Source organism: Schistocerca cancellata, chromosome 3 (genome assembly GCF_023864275.1).
Source record: "Schistocerca cancellata isolate TAMUIC-IGC-003103 chromosome 3, iqSchCanc2.1, whole genome shotgun sequence".
In the NCBI taxonomy this organism is placed as follows: Eukaryota; Metazoa; Arthropoda; class Insecta; order Orthoptera; family Acrididae; genus Schistocerca; species Schistocerca cancellata.
Genome location: NC_064628.1, coordinates 512231317 through 512253841, shown reverse-complemented (window position 1 = coordinate 512253841; position 22525 = coordinate 512231317). Strand labels below are relative to the sequence as shown.

At 36.9% G+C, this 22525-nt stretch overlaps 1 protein-coding gene across 1 annotated transcript in view; it reads right to left on the bottom strand.

Moving 5' to 3' along the window:
• Window positions 1-22525, bottom strand: part of LOC126176388 (dynein axonemal assembly factor 11) — a 189226-nt gene that overhangs the window by 52569 nt on the left and 114132 nt on the right. The window contains exon 6 of the mRNA XM_049923546.1: window positions 9193-9423. Within this exon, the coding sequence (XP_049779503.1) occupies window positions 9193-9423 (231 nt within the window). The remainder of the gene's footprint in view (window positions 1-9192; window positions 9424-22525) is intronic.

Genomic DNA, 22525 nt, shown 5'->3' with positions numbered 1-22525 from the left:
CTGTTCTCAAAAATTGAAACAAAACCTTTGGTGGTTTGCTTTCAAAGAGAAAGTAAGCTTTAAGAGCACCATACATTTCCAGTAACCTTTCAATGGCTGGAAAAAGAGACAGCTACCTAGTCTTCACATGAGACAGGACTTGTTTGTAATTAACTTCAACAAATTCACAGAAAGATTGCAACTGTTCTGTTCTAACTGTGTGAATAGAAAAATAATTATGTATTTTTACAATATTACACGCTAAATCAACAGAAAGACGATCAGCTCCCTGCTGAATTGCATTGTGTAAAATGTGAGCTGGACATCCCACTCCAATTAAATGCTCATTTTTCATAGATATCTTTAATCTGCTGTATATATTGTTGCCTTCCTTGTGGTTAATACCACCAAAGTTTGTGTTTGCATTATCACCAGTAAATGACACACACTTATTAACAATACCCAAATGCTGTAAAGTTTCTGTAATGTTCTCTGCAACTGTACCAGATGTTTCATTTAGAGTAGATTTTAGCTCGATTACTTTTGTTTTTAAACCACCCTGTTTGTAGTCAAAATATTGTATAACAATCGGAAACATTTTTATATTGCCATGATTACTTCCATCAGTAGAGACACCAAAACAATATATGCCACTCATATCTTCCATTGCTACAGTCAAGGCATGCGGAGCAATCACATTATTTACAATACTTTGAGTTTTTGTTCTGGCTGAGAAAATCTTTTTAGCAACATCCCAGTCAAAATAAATTGCTTCATTTAATTTTGGCCTACAATCCATTGATCTGTAGCCAAAATGATGCCTAATGTTATGGAATGCTAATGCTCACCGGCCAAAGTGGCCGAGTGGTTCTAGGCACTACAGTCTGGAACCGCACAACCGCTACGGTCACAGGTTCGAATCCTGCCTCTGGCATGGATGTGTGTGCTGTCCTTAGGTTAGTTAGGTTTAAGTAGTTCTAAGTTCTAGGGGACTGATGACCTCAGCAGTTATGTCCCATAGTGCTCAGAGCCATTTGAACCATTTGCTAATGCTCTTTCTCCAGCAAGAACTCTGTGGCTTATAGCAGAAGTAGATTGTTGTTTCTGAAAGAATTCTTTATCCTAGACATTGAACTGGAAGCCTGAAGGTTTTTTTTTAAGCTTGTGATTGGCAATGTGATTTTCAAGATCTTGGCCCCCCGTGCAAGAAATTTAACATTTCAGTGACAAAGCAACATGCATTTCGTTTTACAGCATTCAGGCAGCCAATAAGATTGCGTGTTTCTGCCGGAAATTAAAACTAATTGTCAATTGTTACTGATGGTCAGGTGGTGGTTAACTGAGAAATATAAAAAAAATTAATAACATTGATTGTGGTTACACTGTGGCGTCAATTGTTTTGTTATGTCAACAGCACGGAATTGTTTACAAAGCGAAAAACGTAAGACCATTCACCTCCCTTCATTCGACGCACCACTACCAACATCTACAATTCAAGCAGCAGCTGACAACATGTAAACTGCACTTTAACCTTCCTAATACAAATAAATTGAATGATTATGAAACAATGAAATAAAACAATGACAGTTAATCTGTCGAGTTATTTCTTATCTTTATTGGACACTGAGATGTACATTCAAGCTCCACATATTTTACATTCTGCTTCAAATTCATTTATCCCTTTCTTGAAAGCTAGAGATTTGCAGGAAAGGACATCAGAAAATGTACACTTTCGTTTAGGCATAGCCAAATATTTTACATAACTGACTAGGTTAAAAATTACTCTCACAAATCACACATGCACTACACGAAGCCAAACCAATACAAAGCGAAGATACGAAACGATTTGCATTCGTTTATAGGTCAATCAATGATAACATCCACGATCCTGGTACCACCTATTAACACCGCCTTCGTGCGTGTTTATATCTTCAAATTTACCTTTCTTCACTCTGGCATTCTCAATAATACAATAAAGTTGTTCTGGGGCAAATATTTCTGGATAATGCCATAGTTTCCTCTCTATATCCCCAAAATCACTGTCATTTGGAAGATACGAGTGACCAGGTTCAGCAAATTTGTGCGTAATTTCCTCAATGTTAGTTTTGTCACTCTGAACCAAATACATCCAAATTGTCATAATTTTAAAATTCCTGTTTTGCCCCCCATACGAATCTGACCATAGTACCATACTTGGATCAATATCATGAGATTCGACATACTTCAATACACAAGAGCTTACCTCTTGAGCTCCCCTTGGAGCAATACTTTCATTCCAGCAATGCATTACTGCCTTTCCACTTTTAAAGTCATGAATTCCAAGATTAAAGCAGGAGAGTTGACGTTTATAGTATGCAACACCTGTTGTCAATTTTGGCAGCTTTCTGCAAATCAAATGAAAAAACTGTAAGATTATCTTCTGTCTTGGAGTTCTCCATATCACTTTTCAGACAATCTCTTGCAGCTTCAGCCTTCCTGTGGTGCAATTCCTGCTCCTTTCTTAATCTTTGTAGCTTATCAGTGTCTCCCTCACCAGCTCTAAGTGTCTCCTCTGCTGTAATTAGCTTGTTTAGCCTGTCACATGTTTGACATGTATCCTTTTGAGAGGCTTGAAACTGAGATTGAAGTCTCATCTAAATACTTTTTTGTACAGTGATTGGCTCGGAGGTTTGAACATTGGGATCTTCTTCTTTCAGCTTATCAATGAATAATCTGTACATCAAACTAAGATCAAGTCTACTGTCCAAGTACTTTTTTGACGAATCTCTTCTGCAGTAGTGACTCGATGTACTGGAAAAACTACTAATATGATTATGGATGTGAATAATAGCTGAGTCAGCACGTTTATTATGAGGTACGTGTTTTCCACGCTGGTCACATAAAGAGCTTGTCTTTGCTTTGGCTATGGCTTGATGCATAGTGCTGCCAGAAATCTGTACTATCTTTAGATAAGTTTTTTTCACGCCTTCATATCATTTCCATCCGCACTAGGAACATAATAGTTCCTAGAAAACTTCTTCTTGTCAGTTTTAGACCGCTTCCTTTTGATGGGAACATTTTTAACTGAACCATATACTATTGATGTCTGCACATCCCAAGACCCACTTCCATAAAATGTGTCAAAAACTTTCTTTTCTCCTCACAGTTTATTTTTGGCAGCAATTTTGTCTACAAGAACAATTAAAATCAACAAATGTCTTTCCTGGGACAGTCTCCCCTTTACTGTTAGCGTAAGTTTCCCTACTATTTCACTTCTTCTTCCTTAGGGTTTTCTTCCATTGTTCCCTGTTTTCTTTGTTTCTTTTATTGCCAGAAATTTCATGTTCATCTGAAAAACAAATTACTTAGATCTACTATTTTGTTTTGAAAACTGACTAATTAAGAATGCCAATCATGAGATCAAGTTATGATATTCCATTTCATTATTTTGGTAGCTGACGAATATGCGAAATACAATTCTTTCAGGAACTCTTCTGCCAGAGTGAACCATCTCCATATTAAACCGCATTTCACACCCTAAATAAAGAGGTATCTCTTTCACAGTGTCAATTCTTCTCTCCCCTCATTATTTATGGCAGCACTGGCTGAAATATTGACATACACTCACTATCGATTGTGCAGTGATCTTAGATTTACTACTTGTGGTCATGGTTTATTCTGGCATGTGAGGTAAACAACATAACCTCCAATTAACGAGTTAATTCTATAAACTAAAGTATCACTAGTTATTAAAATCCACTTACCATTTGATGATTGAGAGGCACCATCACTAGGTTCATATACATCAGAAGAACTAGAACTAAATGACTCGTCTTCACAATTATCATCATTTTCTGCCATTGGGCGGGAACGTGCGCCTGAGCTAGATACCGTGGTAGCCATCATGTGATGCCGCATGGTTCACTTTGGAATAAGAGAATGAATAGTACCAACCTTCTGCCAAAGAAATCCCTTGCTATAGCAATGAAATGAGGTGAGTTCTCAGATAGCTTGTTTTGTCGTAGGACAAACTGAAACCATATCATTGGTGAAGAACTCAATTTTTTTTTAAATGTCACTTAGTTCATTCTGGCATAAGACCACTCATATATACACTGATGGAAAAAAATTACAACACCAAAAAATGATTAATGTAAAGTAATGTAACATATTTAAAGTTATTAACATTACAATATCACACCTTAACATATGCACGAGATAAGCCACTGCAAATGTGAAATGTTGGTACATTAATAACCAGTGTAACCACCAAAATGTTGAAAACAAGAATGCAAATGTGCATGCATTATGTTGTATAGGTACCGGCGGATGTTAGTTTGTGGGATGGAGTTCCATGCCTGTTGAACTTGGTTGGTCAATACAGGGACGGTTAATGCTAGTTGTGCATGAGGCTGGAGTTGTTGTCCAATCATGTCCCGTATGTGCTCAATTTGGAGACAGATCTGGTGATCGAGGAAACCAAGGAAATGTGTTGACACACTGTAGAGCATGTTGGTTTACAACAGTTATATGTGAGCAGCATTATCATGTTGGAATACACTCCCTGGAATGCTGTACACGAATGGCAGCACAACAGGTCAGCCACCAGATTGACATACAAATTTGCAGTCAGGGAGCATGGGATAACCAAAAGAGTGCTACCAACCTAGCTACAGAAGCAAGACTCACAACCTGTTCTCACATCTTCATTTTTGCCAGTACCTCATCTCCTACCTTTGAAACTCCACAGAGGCTCTCCTGCAAACCTTGCAGGACAAGCACTCCTGGACGAAAGGATACTTCAGAGACTTGCCTTAGCCACAGCCTGGGGGATGTTTCCAGAGTGAAATTTTCACTCTGCAGTGGAGTGTGTGCTGATATGAAACTTCCTGGCAGATTAAAACTGTGTGCAGGGCCACAACCACATGCAGAATCCACCACATGCTCCAACAGGATCTGCTCGGTTTATTGTGTGGCGGTAAGGTGACCATGGACCACGACAAGATCCATATGGCTGTCAACATTGGTATCTCTACACAACATCACAGTCCATAGATGTATAGTGATTTTAATTGTCGCGTACACTGAAAGCAAAGAGCTCAAGCCAAGCAATAAGATCACCGATACCGCCTGTATCAAAATAGATTTAATGTACCGGATGTAGATTCTTGTGTTCCCCTAATTCTTTTGAATGGTGTAGAACTAGGAATGTTTATAATTTCCAACTAATACTCTTTTAGTTAAACCAGATCATTACTGGAAGCAATATGTTATCTACATTACCAAATTTCCACCTACAGTTTTTCATACTATAATAAAGTTTGAGGTTACACTCAACAACCGAGCTAGGTTAATAGTTGGCTCCTTTTACCGACCTCCTGACTCAGCAGCATTAGTGGCAGAACAACTGAGAGAAAATTTGGAATACATTTCACATAAATTTTCTCAGCATGTTATAGTCTTAGGTGGAGATTTCAATTTACCAGATATAGACTGGGACACTCAGATGTTTAGGACGGGTGGTAGGGACAGAGCATCGAGTGACATTATACTGAGTGCACTATCCGAAAATTACCTCGAGCAATTAAACAGAGAACCAACTCGTGGAGATAACATATTGGACCTACTGATAACAAACAGATCCGAACTTTTCAGCTCTGTTAAGTGCAGAACAGGGAATCAGTGATCATACGGCCGTTGCAGCATCCCTGAATATGGAAGTAAATAGGAATATAAAAAAAGGGAGGAAGGTTTATCTGTTTAGCAAGAGTAATAGAAGGCAGATTTCAGACTACCTAACAGATCAAAACAAAAATTTCTGTTCCGACACTGACAATGTTGAGTGTTTATGGAAAAAGTTCAAGGAAATCGTAAAATGCGTTTTAGACAGGTACGTGCCGAGTAAAACTGTGAGGGATGGGAAAAACCCACCGTGGTTCAACAACAAAGTTAGGAAACTACTGCGAAAGCAAAGAGAGCTTCACTCCAAGTGTAAACGCAGCCAAAACCTCTCAGAAAACAGAAGCTAAACGATGTCAAAGTTAGCATAAGGAGGACCATGCATGAAGTGTTCAGTGAATTCGAAAGTAAAATTCTATGTACCGACTTGACAGAAAATCCTACGAAGTTCTGGTCTTACGTTAAATCAGTAAGTGGCTCAAAACAGTATATCCAGACACTCCGGGATGATGATGGCATTGAAACAGAGGATGACACGCGTAAAGCTGAAATACTAAACACCTTTTTCCAAAGCTGTTTCACAGAGGAAGACTGCACTGCAGTTCCTTCTCTAAATCCTCGCACAAACGAAAAAATGGCTGACATCAAAATAAGTGTCCAAGGAATAGAAAAGCAACTGGAATCACTCAACAGAGCAAAGTCCATTGGACCTGATGGGATACCAATTTGATTCTACAAAGAGTACGCGAAAGAACTTGGCCCCCTTCTAACAGCCGTGTACTGCAAGTCTCTAGAGGAACGGAAGGTTCCAAATGATTGGAAAAGAGCACAGGTAGTCCCAGTCTTCAAGAAGGGTCGTCAAGCAGTTGCACAAAACTATAGACCTATATCTCTGACGTTGATCTGTTGTAGAATTTTAGAACAAGTTTTTTGCTCGCGTATAATGTCGTTTTTGGAAACCGAGAATCTACTCTGCAGGAATCAACATGGATTCCGGAAACAGCGATCATGTGAGACCCAACTCGCTTTATTTGTTGATGAGACCCAGAAAATATTAGATACAGGCTCCCAGGTAGATGCTATTTTCCTTGACTTCCGGAAGGCGTTCGATACAGTTCCGCACTGTCGCCTGATAAACAAAGTAAGAGCATATGGAATATCAGACCAGCTGTGTGGCTGGATTGAAGAGTTTTTAGCAAACAGAACACAGCATTTTGTTATCAATGGAGAGACGTCTATAGACGTTAAACTAACCTCTGGCGAGCCACAGGGGAGTGTTATGGGACCATTGGTTTTCGCAATATATATAAATGACCTAGTAGATAGTGTCGGAAGTTCCATGCAGCTTTTCGTGGATGATGCTGTAGTATACAGAGAAGTTGCAGCATTAGAAAATTGTAGCGACATGCAGGAAGATCTGCAGTGGATAGGCACTTGGTGCAGGGAGGGACAACTGACCCTTAACATAGACAAATGTAATGTATTGCGAATACATAGAAAGAAGGATCCTTTATTGTATGATTATATGATAGTGGAACAAACACTGGTAGCAGTTACTTCTGTAAAATATCTGGGAGTATGCGTGCGGAATGATTTGAAGTGGAATGATCATATAAAATTAATTGTTGGTAAGGCAGGTACCAGGTTGAGATTCATTGGGAGAGTCCTTAGAAAATGTAGTCAATCAACAAAGGAGGTGGCTTACAAAACACTCGTTCGACCTACACTTGAGTATTGCTCATCAGTGTGGGATCCGTACCAGATCGGGTTGACGGAGGAGATAGAGAAGATCCAAAGAAGAGCGGCACATTTCGTCACAGCGTTATTTGGTAACCGTGATAGCGTTACGGAGATGTTTAGCAAACTTAAGTGGCAGACTCTGCAAGAGAGGCGCTCTGCATCGCAGTGTAGCTTGCTTGCCAGGTTTTGAGAGGGTGCGTTTCTGGATGAGGTATCGAATATATTGCTTCCCCCTACTTATAGCTCCCGAGGAGATCACGAATGTAAAATTAGAGAGATTCGAGCGCGCACAGAGGCTTTCAGACAGTCGTTCTTCCCGCGAACCATACGCGACTGGAACAGAAAAGGGAGGTAATGACAGTGGCACGTAAAGTGCCCTCCGCCACACACCGTTGGGTGGCTTGTGGAGTATAAATGTAGATGTAGATGAAGATGTAGAAGATCACAAAATATTATACCAGTTTATAAATACCTCTTCCAATCAAAAATTACCAGTTCCAAGTGAGCTAATTATGAGTAACACCTCCATTGAAGTGTGCCTCCAGCATGGGTATGGTCAACATCTCTGTGTCACTCATGTAGTAACTTGTATTATCTTTCATGTACTTCTTTGAATGAATCAGTGAGTAACATTCATTACTATCCCATCTCTCTGCCACCATCAGGAACTTCTGTGTATTAGTGTCATGTATCAGGATATCTGGTGTGTTAACTGACTGTGTAACCTAAAACTAATGTGATATTGTTCTGTCAGAACTCAATTGTGAAAGTTCATTGTATCTGGTACTGCCATACTGATTAATAGGGTGTTGAAAATGCCTGCCTGGGAATAAAATTTTATTGAAATCTGAATTTGGTCACTGTAGTGCTGCTAGTCACAATGAATGTGAAAACAAGTCAAATTAATTAAATGTGTGTTATGTATGTTATTGTAGGATTTACCTGTTTACAGCAATTCAATAAACTCTTGCTGCTGAGACACAAGAAATCACAAGTACGCATGTTACCGAGGGACACAATGGCAGATCATGTGCATTTAGTCATTGCATTGAACATGAAAGTTCTATTGATTTGTGGAGAATTTGTATGGTTCTTGATATCACATGTTTTCAATCCTATTCAGCATGTCTGTAGTGTTTCCTACAGAAATGTATATGCTCTATAGTCTGTTCCTGTCACAGGAACATTAAACCAGTGATGTAGCACAAAACCTATATATTTTTTCCATCCATCTACAGATTATTTGAAAACAGTGGCAGAATAACACAACAGCAATCTTTCTTATGATATTTTGTAATGCACTAAAGCATGTTTTAGTAAGCACTTCCTTACTCATTCTACAGTCTTTAGGTAATAACTTACCACATTAGAGGCAGTGAAATCAATATAGTCAATGGCAGTTAATCTCACAATGACTGAGCAATCCTAAATGTTGGCAGCACCTAGTGCTATCAAAATTGCAAAGGGGACTGTGTGATTCTCAGAATGTAAAAGTTTGTTGTTTCTGTCTTCTTTCATCACCCCCATAACAGTGGTCACAACTATCACAATTATCAGTTCCCTCTTTGTCTCTCCCTTTCTGCCCATCCATATACCGTATATAAAACTATGAAATTTCATGCTTTTCCTTTATTTCAATAGTTTCAGTCAGATTTTCTACTACTAAGAGAAAAAACACAATGAAAGCAGAAATAAGTTTCCTTAAATAGATGAATATAAAGTGTACTCCATGCTTCTACATTTACTTCTGAAACTGCATTCCTCATGCTAAGATTTTATAACAATTATATTTCAGTATTTGCAGAGCTACTTTACCTGAAGACAGTAATGTCTAATATGTAACATCCATCTTCCTCTTTGAGTGTAAATGGAACCTTGGCTTCATTCACATTACGTGGTTTCCCCTCTTTGTCAAAGAGATTAACACATGCTGGCTCATTTTTAAAATCATTATTACTCAAATCCTTGTTGTTGTTGTTCTTTCTCGCTTCTAATGCCAAATGGACTCTAGTTTCAGGGCTGTGATCACAGGTTTCTGACCAAAATCTGTAACCAAACTTTAGTCATCTGTTTGCACCAGATTCTCTGAAGTGAATCAGTGGAAAGAAAAGCTGAAGCTCTAAAATATGAAAATTTTTAATCATATAGAACAATTATTCATTAATTAATATATGTAAATGTATGTTTACCTAGATCATGCACAGACCATATTTTCACATTACGACAGATCTTATGGGAACATAGGGAGAAATCACAAAACATAGGATAAATTGTCATAGATTTAGAAAAAGAATATGATACTGTTTAGATTAGATTAGATTTACTTTCATTCCAATTGATCCGTAGTGAGGAGGTCCTCCAGGATTTGCAACATGTCAGAAGAACAACAATACATGACAAATATTTACAACTAAAGCAAATAAGCTAATGTACCATTCCACAGGTCCCAAGTGGAATGATCGTCATTTTTTAATGAACACTATATGAAAGAGTCATTTTACAAATACTAATGCAGTGAATTTAAAATAAAATAGTTTTTTATTTATTTATAAGGTAATAAACATGTAATACAACTACTATAATACTTTTTACAATGAACACATTACTGCACTGAAATGGTGCAGAAGTTAGATTGTACTTACAAAACACACACACACACACACACACACACACACACACACACACACACACACACACACACACACACACAAATTTTCAATGAACACATTACTGCACTGAAATTGTGCAGAAGTTATATTGTACTTATATACAAATTAGTTGGTTTTACTGAGAAATTCGTCAATGGAGTAGAAGGAGTTGGCCACCAATAAATCCTTTGGCTTCTCTTACACTGAGGAACTGTCCCAAGGAAATTATTTTGGAGAGTATTACATATAGTGAACATAAAGGGTCCTTTAATTAAAATAATACAAGAAATATATAAAGATAACATATGTCAGTCCTTTAATTAAAATAATACAAGAAGTATATAAAGATAACATATTTTGAGTGAAAATGCTTTCACAGAAATTTAGAACAAGCAAGGGTCTGCTAGAAGGCTTCCCCAGGTCATCAACATTATTTAAAATCTATATAGACAGTTGTCTTAATATGTGGTCTTGTAAATTAAATGGGACGGGGCTAGAAATTAAAGATGGGGTTTATTTATATCACCTATTTGCTGATGATCAAGTAGTTATAGCACAAGGAGGGGAGGATGAAAATTATGTACATAATCAGTTAACAATGGAATACAGAAACTGAGGATTGAATATTAACTATCAGAAAACAGAATGCCTCACTAATGATCCAGATGACTTACACATAGAGGGAAAGAAATTAGGAACGTCAATACTTTATGTTATTCATGATCCATTTTAGAAGCGGTGAGAAAATCAGAGGCAGAAATTAAGAAAAGAATTAGTTGTGGAAGAAAGGTCATTAGGATGTTCAACTCAATCTTAGGGAGCAGAAATGTAATAAACCAAACCAAAAGAATCATATATAGATAGATACTACAGAGCATATTTATGTATGGAGATGAGATATGGACTACTAATCTCCAACACATAAAAAAACTGCAAGCAGTAGAAATGAACTTCTGGGGAAGATAAGCAAGAATTTCTAGAAAAGAGAAAACAAGAAATGATGCAATAATAAAGAGAATGGAAGTAAGAAATAGAATACATGACGTGATGGATAGAAGAAAGTTACAATGTTATGGCCACGTAAGAACAACGAAGGAAGCCAGAATATCAAAAATGATGCGGGAATGAGACCCAGAGGCAAAGAAGAGAAGAGGACACCCTATGACCACCTGTCTCTAAAATGTACAATTAATAATGAGCAGAATTGGTGTAGAGGAAGAAGATATACAAGATCAAAGCCTCTGGTGGGACATTGTGAGGAGATAAATTAAGATCTTATGTAACAGGTGTAATAATTTCAATGTTTATCTATTACTAGCAAAGTTTTTTGGCTGACATTCTGTTAACAAATGAAAATAAACTGCTCAACAACATTTTCAACCACATCCATACCAACTCATTTGTGTGGGCCATGGGATGAAGGAATAAACTTTTCTGTGCAATAAAAACAAAACAACAACCAAAATAATGACAGTCAGTTGAAAGTACACATCATTGCAAATCAGTGAAATCAAACTCTGCTGTTGGATGACATTCAATACTGTGTTGTACCACTCTATGCATTGTAACATGCTTGGGTCATCCTTGGCATTCTATCCACAAGCTGGTCAACATATTGCTGCTTAAGCAAGTAGTGTATGAGAACTCCTGCAAAAACACACTGGAAGTTTCAATTGATCTCACACATGCTGAGTTGGGCTCAAGTCAGCAGATTGTCAGGGCCATGTTTTGTCTTGATGTAACTGGATGTAATTGTTTTCTTTCCTGGTGTTTCCTCCAGCGTATTTCGCAATGTGATGGGTATGAGTTATGAATTAATATTCTTAAATATTACAAGATTTTAAAATCTCTCCCTTTCTTTTTTTACATAACTGCATGGGCACAAATTGTCGAAAGATGCTTTATTAGGTGATCAAGTCACTCTCTTTGAACAATGTGATGAAACAGTACAGGTGAGGAGTTATTAATAATATCCACTAGAGAGCAGCAGTGAAACCAGAGAAGAAACATGGCGAGCTCAAGAAATTAAACAGTGAAAAATCAAGGCTGAAATAATTATAGTATTATGAATAGGATAGATTGCTACTCACCCGGATGATTTGGGGGCAGTGGGGGGTGGATCATGGTTGTGGGTGATTAGGGGACAGTGGGGATGGATCACACTTGTGGTGAGTAGTAAACCATCCTTTTCATAGTTTTGTCAAGCTCAAGGGATTTTTATTAAGGGAATATTGTTGCTTAGTCCTAGAAAAGCAAAATCTTAAAAATCTAAATGGACAGTAGAAAAGACTGAAAATGTGGTATGGTAACAGAGAGATAATTGGCAATGTGATGTAGAATGTGAAAATATTTTTAAAAAGTTGAAAAGTTAGTAATAAAAGTTAAATGATGAACAGATGAGGCAATCCAGCAGTGTTAGCAAAACAGAGTGGAGAACAGTTAACAAGGAAGACAGGGGAAGGGACAATGTAGTGTGCAATAACATAATAATAAGAGGCAATGAAAAACTGATGAGTGACCCCAGGAAGTATGTGAGATATTCAGAGACCAATTTAGCAAGATGATCAGAGAGGATGTGATTGACCCACCTCAGGTGCTAAATCCCAGTAATGTCCGTAATTCATTCTTCCTGAGGTGTGTTACAGAACTGGAAATCCTGAAAACCATTTCCAACTTAAAAGCAAATACCTCCAGTGGCTGGGATGACATCTCAGCTAAATTTCTGAGAGAATGCAGTAATGAATTAATAATAGATATTCATACTTATGAAAGGAACTGTTTTACACGCCATGGAACGCATCACAACAAACATGGTAGGGAAAGATTAGCTGCGAGCATTAATGATGTACTTGAACAGATATCTCATGATAACGAATACAGACCTGTTATTGCAATGGAAGCTCCTTCACAGGGGAACTAATACGGCGGACCAATTCCTATGGAATTAGGTCAGAAAGAACTAACAAAGCAAGGGACCGTAAATTTGCAGTAAAAACTCACATAGGTGTAAACTTTGCCAACAGTTTAATAGATACTGTAAATTCTTTAGTCAGTAAAAATAGCTTCATAATGCACTTAAACATAGGTGGTGTGTCGGGAGAAATGATGAACAAACTATATGACTTAGAAATACTCTTAGGGCAAATTAACTCTGTAAAAGTCATATGTTTGAATGAACATTGGCTTAAATGGGGGCTTAAATGGGACAATGTCAAGCTACTAAATTCACTCTCAGGATACAAGTTAGCTTCGAGTTTTTGCAGAAAAAAGGGGTATGGGGGATCATGTATATTAGTTGAACAGACACAAAACTTCGAAGCCAAAACAACTTTTGATTGTTTAAATGAGGAACAGGTATTCGAAAGCTGTTGCATTGAGCTGTCTGAATATGGTTTACTAATCATAAGCATATATCATGTCCCAGAATATTGGGCTACTAGGGCATTTCTAGAGAAATTTGAAACTCTGCTAAGTAGGTTGCAGGCAGGGAAACCATATAAAAAGATTGTAATTTGTTCTGATTTTAATATAGATATAAGAGATGAAAACAGATTTGTTACCACCCTGAAGGACTTGTTGGCTACACACGGCTTAACACTAAATTTTACTGAATACACCAGGGTAACAGCCACTTCTGCCACAAGCATTGATAATATAGTGAGCAACAAAAATTATGGGAATACAGAAAAACATGTATTAGACTTAGGAATATCTGATCACTCAGCACTTTTTTATGTCATTGCCATACATAGACAAAACATATAGGCCCACAGTGAAATTGGTCAGAAATTTCAGCCAGACAAATATAAACACATTTATCTTGAAATTAAAGGAAACACACTGGACCTTCAGCAACTAGTGTTCAGTAGACAATAATTACAACACTTTCATATCTGAATACAAGAACATTTTCAATGAATGCTTTCCCCTCGTATCAACACATGATAAATACAATAAAAGTAAGACATGGATTACGGAAGGTATCAGGATCTCTAGTATTAGAAAGAGGGAAATGCATAAGGAAGCAAAAACCAACCATGATGCTGAATTTATTAGGTACAAAATCAAATACAAAAAAATATTTGATCAGGTAGTTAAACAAGCAAAACAATTGGCAAACAGTAAATATATAGCTAATGCCTCAAATAACTCAAAAGCAGTATGGCAGGTTGTCAAGAAAGAAACAGGTACTGAAGAAACAAAACATTTTAATTACAAACTAGAAATTGGTGGGAATACTATTACTAACATTTGGCACATCTGTGAAGAATTTAATAAGTACTTCATAACCACAAACAAACATCATAACTTCTTACTTCCACAAATAAGACCTGATGCAGTACTGCAGGAATCAAGAGAGTTTAAATTTACTGCAGTATCATGTCACGAAGTAGCTAACATCACACAACCCCTAAAAATTGTTAAATCTGTGGGCTGGGATGAAATTCCAACAAATATCATAAAGGCAGGAAGTGACAGCATTGCACCTCAACTCTGTAAAATAATAAACCAATCGTTTGATGAGGGCTGCTTTCCAGACAGACTGAAATATGCTGAAGTCTGTCCAATCTACAAAAAGGGAAAACAAGATGATTTAGTAAATTTCCACCCAGTGTCTATACTCCCAGTTTTCTCTAAAATAGTTGAACGAATAGTATGTAATCAATTAGAAAAATACAATAAGGAAGGTAATATTATTCACAATAACCAATATGGGTTTAGGAAGAGACGAAACACTTTACAAGCTGTAAATGAACTAATCTCTAAAGTAAGTAAATGCCTTGACAACAAACAAAGTGTATCTGGTATTTTTTGTGACCTCTCAAAGGCATTTGACACAGTAAACCATAAGCTACTGCTCCAAAAATTGGGTAACTATGGCTTCCATAGAAAATCTATAAGATGGTTTTCATCTTATCTCAAAAACAGATACCAAAGGGAGAGAAAACTTGCTCTAGTTGGAAAGAAATTCAAGCAGGCATGCCCCAGGGCTCGATATTAGGACCACTTCTGTTCTTATATTACATAAATGACATGCCTAGCAAAGTAAATACAGACACAATACTTTACGCAGATGACTCAACTGCTGTAGTTTGCAAGTACAAATGGTATACTTTCAAAGCCATATAGATACAAAGTATATGCGTTCACTGTATATTCATGTTTATATATAGAATTATAGTTCGAATGGCGGTTTGTATCCCGTTCAGTACATCCATACTTCATATAGGTGTGTGAAGGCTTTGGTAATGATTCGATGAGTTATGAAAAGATTTAAAATATAATGTTGTATTTTTATTATAATAAGCAATGTATGTATTACGTATTTCCTGTAGTATATAAAATACTGTAACAACTTAGGTTAGAGACTGACGAGTCACCAATGTTCTCAATCGAATGATTGTATAAAAACATGTTATGTGACAATAAAGTATCTTATCTTATCTAAAGCCACAACAACATTTAATAAACAGCTCTTTCAGTCAGGTATCATTTCCTGACTTGTTAAAACTCACTGAAATAAGACTGGTGCATAAGAAAGAATAACTACTGATATACAAAATTATAGGCCTATTTTATTGACATAAATATTTAGTAAGTTGTTGCAAAGGCTACTCTTTGATCAACTTGTATCATTTTTCTGTAAGTGCAATCATTTAAAAAGCCATCAGCGTGGTTTCAGGAAGGCCATGTCTACAATAACAATTGTAGCTACATTTTTCATGTGGTACTGGATAAACTTACTGATGGAAACAAAGTTATTGGCACCTTTTTAGACCTATCCAAAGTCTTTGACTGTAAATCATTCCACTCTGCTAAATAAATTAGGAACTTATGAAGTCAAAGGAGTGACATTAGATTTGTTAAGATCTTGCTTCACTGACAGGAGACAATGTGTGAAACTGTATCATACAAGTGGAGGACATACACAAACAGTAAAGTCATCTTATAAAATTCTTGACTGTTGAGTCCATCAGGGAAGCATTATCAGGCCTTTTTTGTTTATTGTATGCATCAGTGACATAATAATTCCACAAAATTCAAACATTTAAATTATACCAACGATACCTCCTTCCTAAGCTGGAGCTCTACAAAACAGTTAGCTGTGCAAAATAATACAAAGAACTTTAGCCTTATCACAGAATATCTCACAAAAAATAAATTGGCACTAAATAATGACAAGACAATTCTGAAGGAGTTTCTGCTAAATTAGAAATCAAGACAAGTGGATACTGAGGCACAGTTATCAATTGAAATAATTGATAAATACAAATTCCTGTGTATTACAGTAGATGAACATCTTACATGGAAGGAGCACATCAGCTAAATGTATAAAAAAAATCTCTTGTAATACCTACCTGCTAAAACACCTTTCTAACATAATAGCACCACTTTTAAGACAAAGCTGTTTTGGAATCATACACTGCCACCTACAATATGGTATCAAGATTTGGGGTGGGGCACCAATGGTATACATGGTTAGGGCTTTTGGAGCCCAGAAAAGAGCAATTATGATAATAGGTAATATTCTGACATGTTCTACATCCTGGAGGACCTCCTCACTACGGATCAATTGGAATGAAAGTAAATCTAATCTAATCTAACCTTAGTAAACATCAGTCCTGTAGCGAATACTTCATTAGATACCACATACTAACAGTGTATTCATTTTATGTTCTCAGGGCTGTACCGTTTGTAATGAAAAATATGGAGCATAGTATAATCAATAGTGAAATCCACAATTATAATACAAGAATTTGCCACAGCAAATTATAGAAAAACATAAGGAATTTAATAAAGAAACACACGTCCTTTTCATCTATTATGTAAAGGTTTTTGATAAAGTAAATAGACAGCTATTGTGGGACATGTTAATAAGAAGAGGTATACCAATACACATTGTACACAGAGTTCAAAAGATCTAAGCTAATATAAGAATCCAAATAATTGGGGATAATGAAGAAACAACAAAGGTTATTAATTTAGGAGTTTGTCAAGGTTGCAGCCTCTCTCCACTGCTTGTTAATATATACACAGACAACATTATATGGCAATGGAGAATGAAACTGAAAAACTATACATATAACTTCAACAAAAAAGATTACATTATGACTTTGCTATTCGCAGATGACCAAGTGTTAATTTTGAATAATGAAGATGGACTGCAGAGAGCTGCCTACGAACTGTACCAAACATGCCAGATATATAATATGTCAATATCAACACAAAAAACAAAAGCCATGGCTTTCTGTGGAAAAATCCAGTAATAACAAAAAAAGTTATAGGCAACAAGATTATAGAGCAAGTAGATAGATTCAAATTTCTAGGAACCATGCTGTTGCTCTGGGGAGACCTAGATCAAAAGGACAAAATTGAGAAATTTAACTATTTAAATGGCACTATCAGAAGAGCCCTCCAACATAAAGTAAGAACAGAAACATATCTAAAATTTTGTAGAGTTATGTCAGTACCAACATTACTATATAGAAGTGAATCTTGAGTAATGAAAAAGAAAGATAAAATAAGATTACAAGCCAATGAAATGAAATTCCTCAGGTACATAGCAGGATACACCAAGCTAGACTACAAAAGAAATACAGATTTCAGGAAAGAATTAAATATTTTCGGTATAAACAGTAAGGTTGACGAATACCGGCAAAAATGGATATCCCATCTGTTATGAATGGACAAATCAAGATTACCACTCCATTTTTGGCGATATACTCTGCAATGTAAAACATGCATTGGAAGACTTGCAAAATGATGGAAGGACCAGGTGTAGTTGCAGCACGCTAAAGGCAGGCCTAATGAATGATGGAAGAAGAAGAAGAATAAGAAGAAAAAGACAGGATTACCCCATAAAATTTAGTAATAAAAGAGCAACAGATCATAGTCATTTTCTGATGAAAGACATTTTATAAATAAAACTGTTAAATGGAAACATACTTAAGAAAAATCAAAGCAGCTGTTAATTGCTACATATTTTTATTCCCTCAAAGATTTTTAATGTTGTTGTGTATAATTTATCTTTATTTCTAAACTCTTATTAATGATATGGTTATAATAGAAGGAAACATTCCACGAAGGAAAAATATACCTAAAAACAAAGATGATGTGACTTATCAAATGAAAGTGCTGGCAGGTCGACAGACACACAAACTAACACAAACATACACACAAAATTCAAGCTTTTGCAACAAACTGTTGCCTCATCAGGAAAGAGGTAAGTCTTTCCGCTCCCGGGACTGGAATGACTCCTTACCCTCTCCCTTAAAACCCACATCCTTTCGTTTTTCCCTCTCCTTCCCTCTTTCCTGATGAGGCAACAGTTTGTTGCGAAAGCTTGAATTTTGTGTGTATGTTTGTGTTAGTTTGTGTGTCTGTCGACCTGCCAGCACTTTCATTTGGTAAGTCACATCATCTTTGTTTTTAGGTAAACTCCTATTAATGTTCATATGTTTATAAACAGACTGTGTCCAAGACTTTAAAAGTTATTATGGACAAATAAACCATTTATTATTATCATCATTATTATTATTATGTACAAAACCTACAGAAGAGCTTATAGAGAATCCCTTAAGATTCTAAAAGCACAGTATTCCATTGATCAGGTAACTGAATCAAGGAATGCCAGTACAACAGCCTGGAGCATAATAAATAATAAATGTGAGATGAGAGAGAGTGTCCAGGCTGCAATAATATAGTACTAAGGGAAAGGCGACCATTGTTGAGTCACCTAAAGACAGAGTGTAAGGGTTTGACAGAACAAATTAGTAAGGCATACATGGGAAAAATGTGTGATTCAATGCTGGCTATAAACACAACTAAGTTTCCAAAGAACATTACAGATTGTGATGACTGAAAAATTATTTCACAGCTTAAAATAAAAAACATCTAGTACCTGGGATGACATTCATCTCAATTAAGAAATGAATGCAAGAATGAAGACATTAACACAGTGAATAAACAATTCATTTGGTCAGAGACTTTTTCTGCTAAGGAAAGTCTGTGTTTACAAGTTCATAGTTACAGCTATTTAATTTTAGTGCATTTACAACTATTGCAATATTACCAAATCTACACCTAAGAGACAGTATGTCACAACAACTCCATCCGACAATGCTAAGTTATAGTTTCACAAAAATATCAGTTTGTTTGTTCAATTATTAATTACATTGTTCATAAAACTAATAGCCAAGTACAGCTGAATACAGTCCAACTGACAAGTTATTGCAAATTATGTCAGTAGTACACTGGTTGTGAGCTAACCTAATCTTCATTTCTGTGGAAGTAAACTATTTCATTTTTACAATGTAATTTTCCCTTAATGACACTTAAGATCACATAAACTGCTCTTGCTAATCGTGCCAGTCTAATCTTCTATAAATAACTTTAATTCTCTTTTGCAAATAAATTTAGCTTTCATGCAAAATTTTCATTTTCTCTTATCAGTAAATTTAAAATGTAATTCATATATATTTTATCTAAGTCAGTGAAAGGGTCCAGGAAATACTGCAAAACAGATCAATTCACTATAGCTGTCTCCAACAGCTCCAATGCCTTAGAGACCAGCAACAAAAACATTCAGACATCCCAATAAATTCAGAAGAGTCTGACTGTACATAGCATAATGTGCAAACTACATGTAAGAAGAAGATATTTCAGAAGCCTCCGAAGGTCTTAGGAGGGCAATGTCAGAACTGGTACAGAGTTCTTTGGGAAGTGATTATCACGTAACCTATGACTTACACTCTTTGGAGAAGAAGCTTTGCAAAGAAGATAATGTAATAACAGTAGGTGTTGCAGCCAACAGACAGACTGTAACCTTAATTATACAACTGAGGATGACATGAGGCACAGTGCTGTGAATGCTCATCACACTAGTGTGAAGATCATATCACTCTTTGAGTTGTATAATAAGTGCTGTATACAGCATCTAGTGGAATATGTTAAGGCAGAAGTGTGAAAATGGCTGAAGGGAGAGGCATGCGGACTTACTAGTGAGACATGCATCATCCTTCACTCAGTTGTATAATGCATGGCATAGTTTGCATTGGAATGCTTCTGGTAAAATGCTACTTGTATAACTGATTGCCAGATGCATCTAGCCTGACTAATCAGTATACATCCTATCCCAATGTTTCTCGATATCATCCCTAGCCTTTTAAAGTGTAAATTCATCTGCAACACAGAGGTACAGAATAAATATTGTTACAATTGAAACTGCAACTAGCAAAGCAAAATGCCACTGGACAGAGCCATGGTTATTACAGGAAATGCACATAGTGTTTTCCATAAAAACATCAGAGACACAGTTACAAAAATTATGAACTTCTTGTATCCATACAGGAATATGAAAGGACATATGGAATGTCAACAGGCATGTTGTGCGTATCAGGACATCTGATGGAAATCAGTGAAACTGAATAGATTCTTCTTGATGGATATGAGCTAAAACCATACCAATGTAGAAATAGTAAGAAGTAAAGAGGAATGGTTATATATTCAAGAAATGGGGTTAAGTCCAAGGCGCTTCAAGTTTATGAATATTATGTTGTGGCACAGAAGAAGATCAGAACATACATAACCTTGAAGGACTGACACTTTTTTTTACAGCCTGTGAGATATACCTGATATGTTAAAGATTTATGAGCTGTTTGATACTCTTATCTTATGAAGCTTAAAATTCCCTACGAGATATAGTGCTGCATGCACTGGCAACTTGTTTTCAGGCCCAACTACCTGTAGTGATTTAGACGTAAAACCAAAAACAATGTTTTATTTGACCACAGTAGTCAAATGTAAATATTAAATCTTATTACCCATTTATATATAGATCATGGAAGAAAATTAGGGGATAGTTGGAGGATGAATTTACAAATCAGACAGTGTAGATGGAAAGTTTATCTCTTTCTTAAACATGTTTCTACAGCACTTTGCCTTGTTTTCACTAGAACAAACATGAGTAAAATCAAACAGAAGAAAGGATAAGGCATAACTCCTGATATTAAAATGCAGTCTGTTAGTAAGAGAGGGAGCTACCTAATTCTGAGAACAAGCAGTACTGTAAAGTACTCCAGTCTGTTATTAAAACTGAGGTACAAATTCAGTATACACAGAAAGACTTTGCCCCTTAGGGAAATAGCATACAGGACTGGAAAGAATTCCAACGTGCACTCGGTTTGTCTGCCGGGGGGGCCTCATCCAAGATGTGGAGGCAGTCTTGCCTGCGGCTATCAGCGTATGGGGTGCAGTCGTCTGCAAGTAGTTGCTCACATCGGCACCAATGATGCCTGTCGCTTGGGTTCTGAGGCGATCCTCAGTTTGTACAGGTGGCTGGAGAATTTGGTGAAGACCGCTGGCCTCGCACAGGGGTGCAAGCAGAGCTCTCTATTTGCAGCATCGTTCCCAGAGAGGATCGGGGTCCTTTGGTGTGGAGCCGACTGGAGGGTCTCAACTAGAGGCCTCGTTGACTCTGAGATGGTCTTGACTGCAGATTTCTAGACTTGCACTATTGGGTGGGGAATTGTAGGATGCCCCTAGATAGGTCAGGGGTGCACTACACAAAGGAAGTGGCTACTCGGGTAGCAGAGTACTTGTGGCACGCACATGGATTTTTAGGCTAGGCAGTAGTGCGAGGTGTCCTGATGAACACTCACCAGTCAACGTGCAGGCAGGGAAATTGGGACGCGCTCAGCGTAAAGACACTTCAGCTATCAAAATATTAGCAGTAAATTTTCAGAGTGTTCAGAATAAAGTTCCTGAATTTACTGCCCTCCAGGAAGCGTGTGGAGCACAAATTATTCTCGGGACTGAGACCTGGTTGAACCCTGAGATAGGAAGTTCTGAAATATTTAGTGAGGGTTGGAATGTGTATTGGAAAGACAGATAAGACTCCATAGGAGGTGGTGTCTTCATTGGAGTTGACAAAAATATTGTGTCTACTGAGGTCGAAGCAGAGTGTGATTGTGAAGTTATCTGAACACGTTTAACAGGGCTAGGGGAAATAAAGTTAATTGTGGGGTGTTATTACTGGCCACCAGGTACCACCGTGACAGTTCTAGAATCATTCAAAGGGAATCTACATTCTGTATCGCAGCAGTACCCGGATCATGCTATATCAGGCGACTTCAACCTACTTAGTATAGACTGGGATGTCTATGGATTCATTACAGATAGTACAGACAAGCCGTCGTGTGAATTACTTTTGAAAACATTATCTGAAAACTGTCTTGAGCAGCTAAATCGACAGCCAACACGTAATGGAAATATTTTAGATCTGGTAGCCAGACCAGACCTCATCAATGGTGCCAGTGTTGAGACAGGGATTAGTGATCATGATGTTGTCATTACGACTATGGTTACAAAAGTTAAAAAGTTGGTCAAGAAGACTAGGAGAGTATTCTTACTAGAAAGAGCAGATAAGCAGTTGTTAGCATCCCACTTAGTAAATGAATCGACTTCATTTACTTCCGGTACAATGGACGTGGAAGAATTAT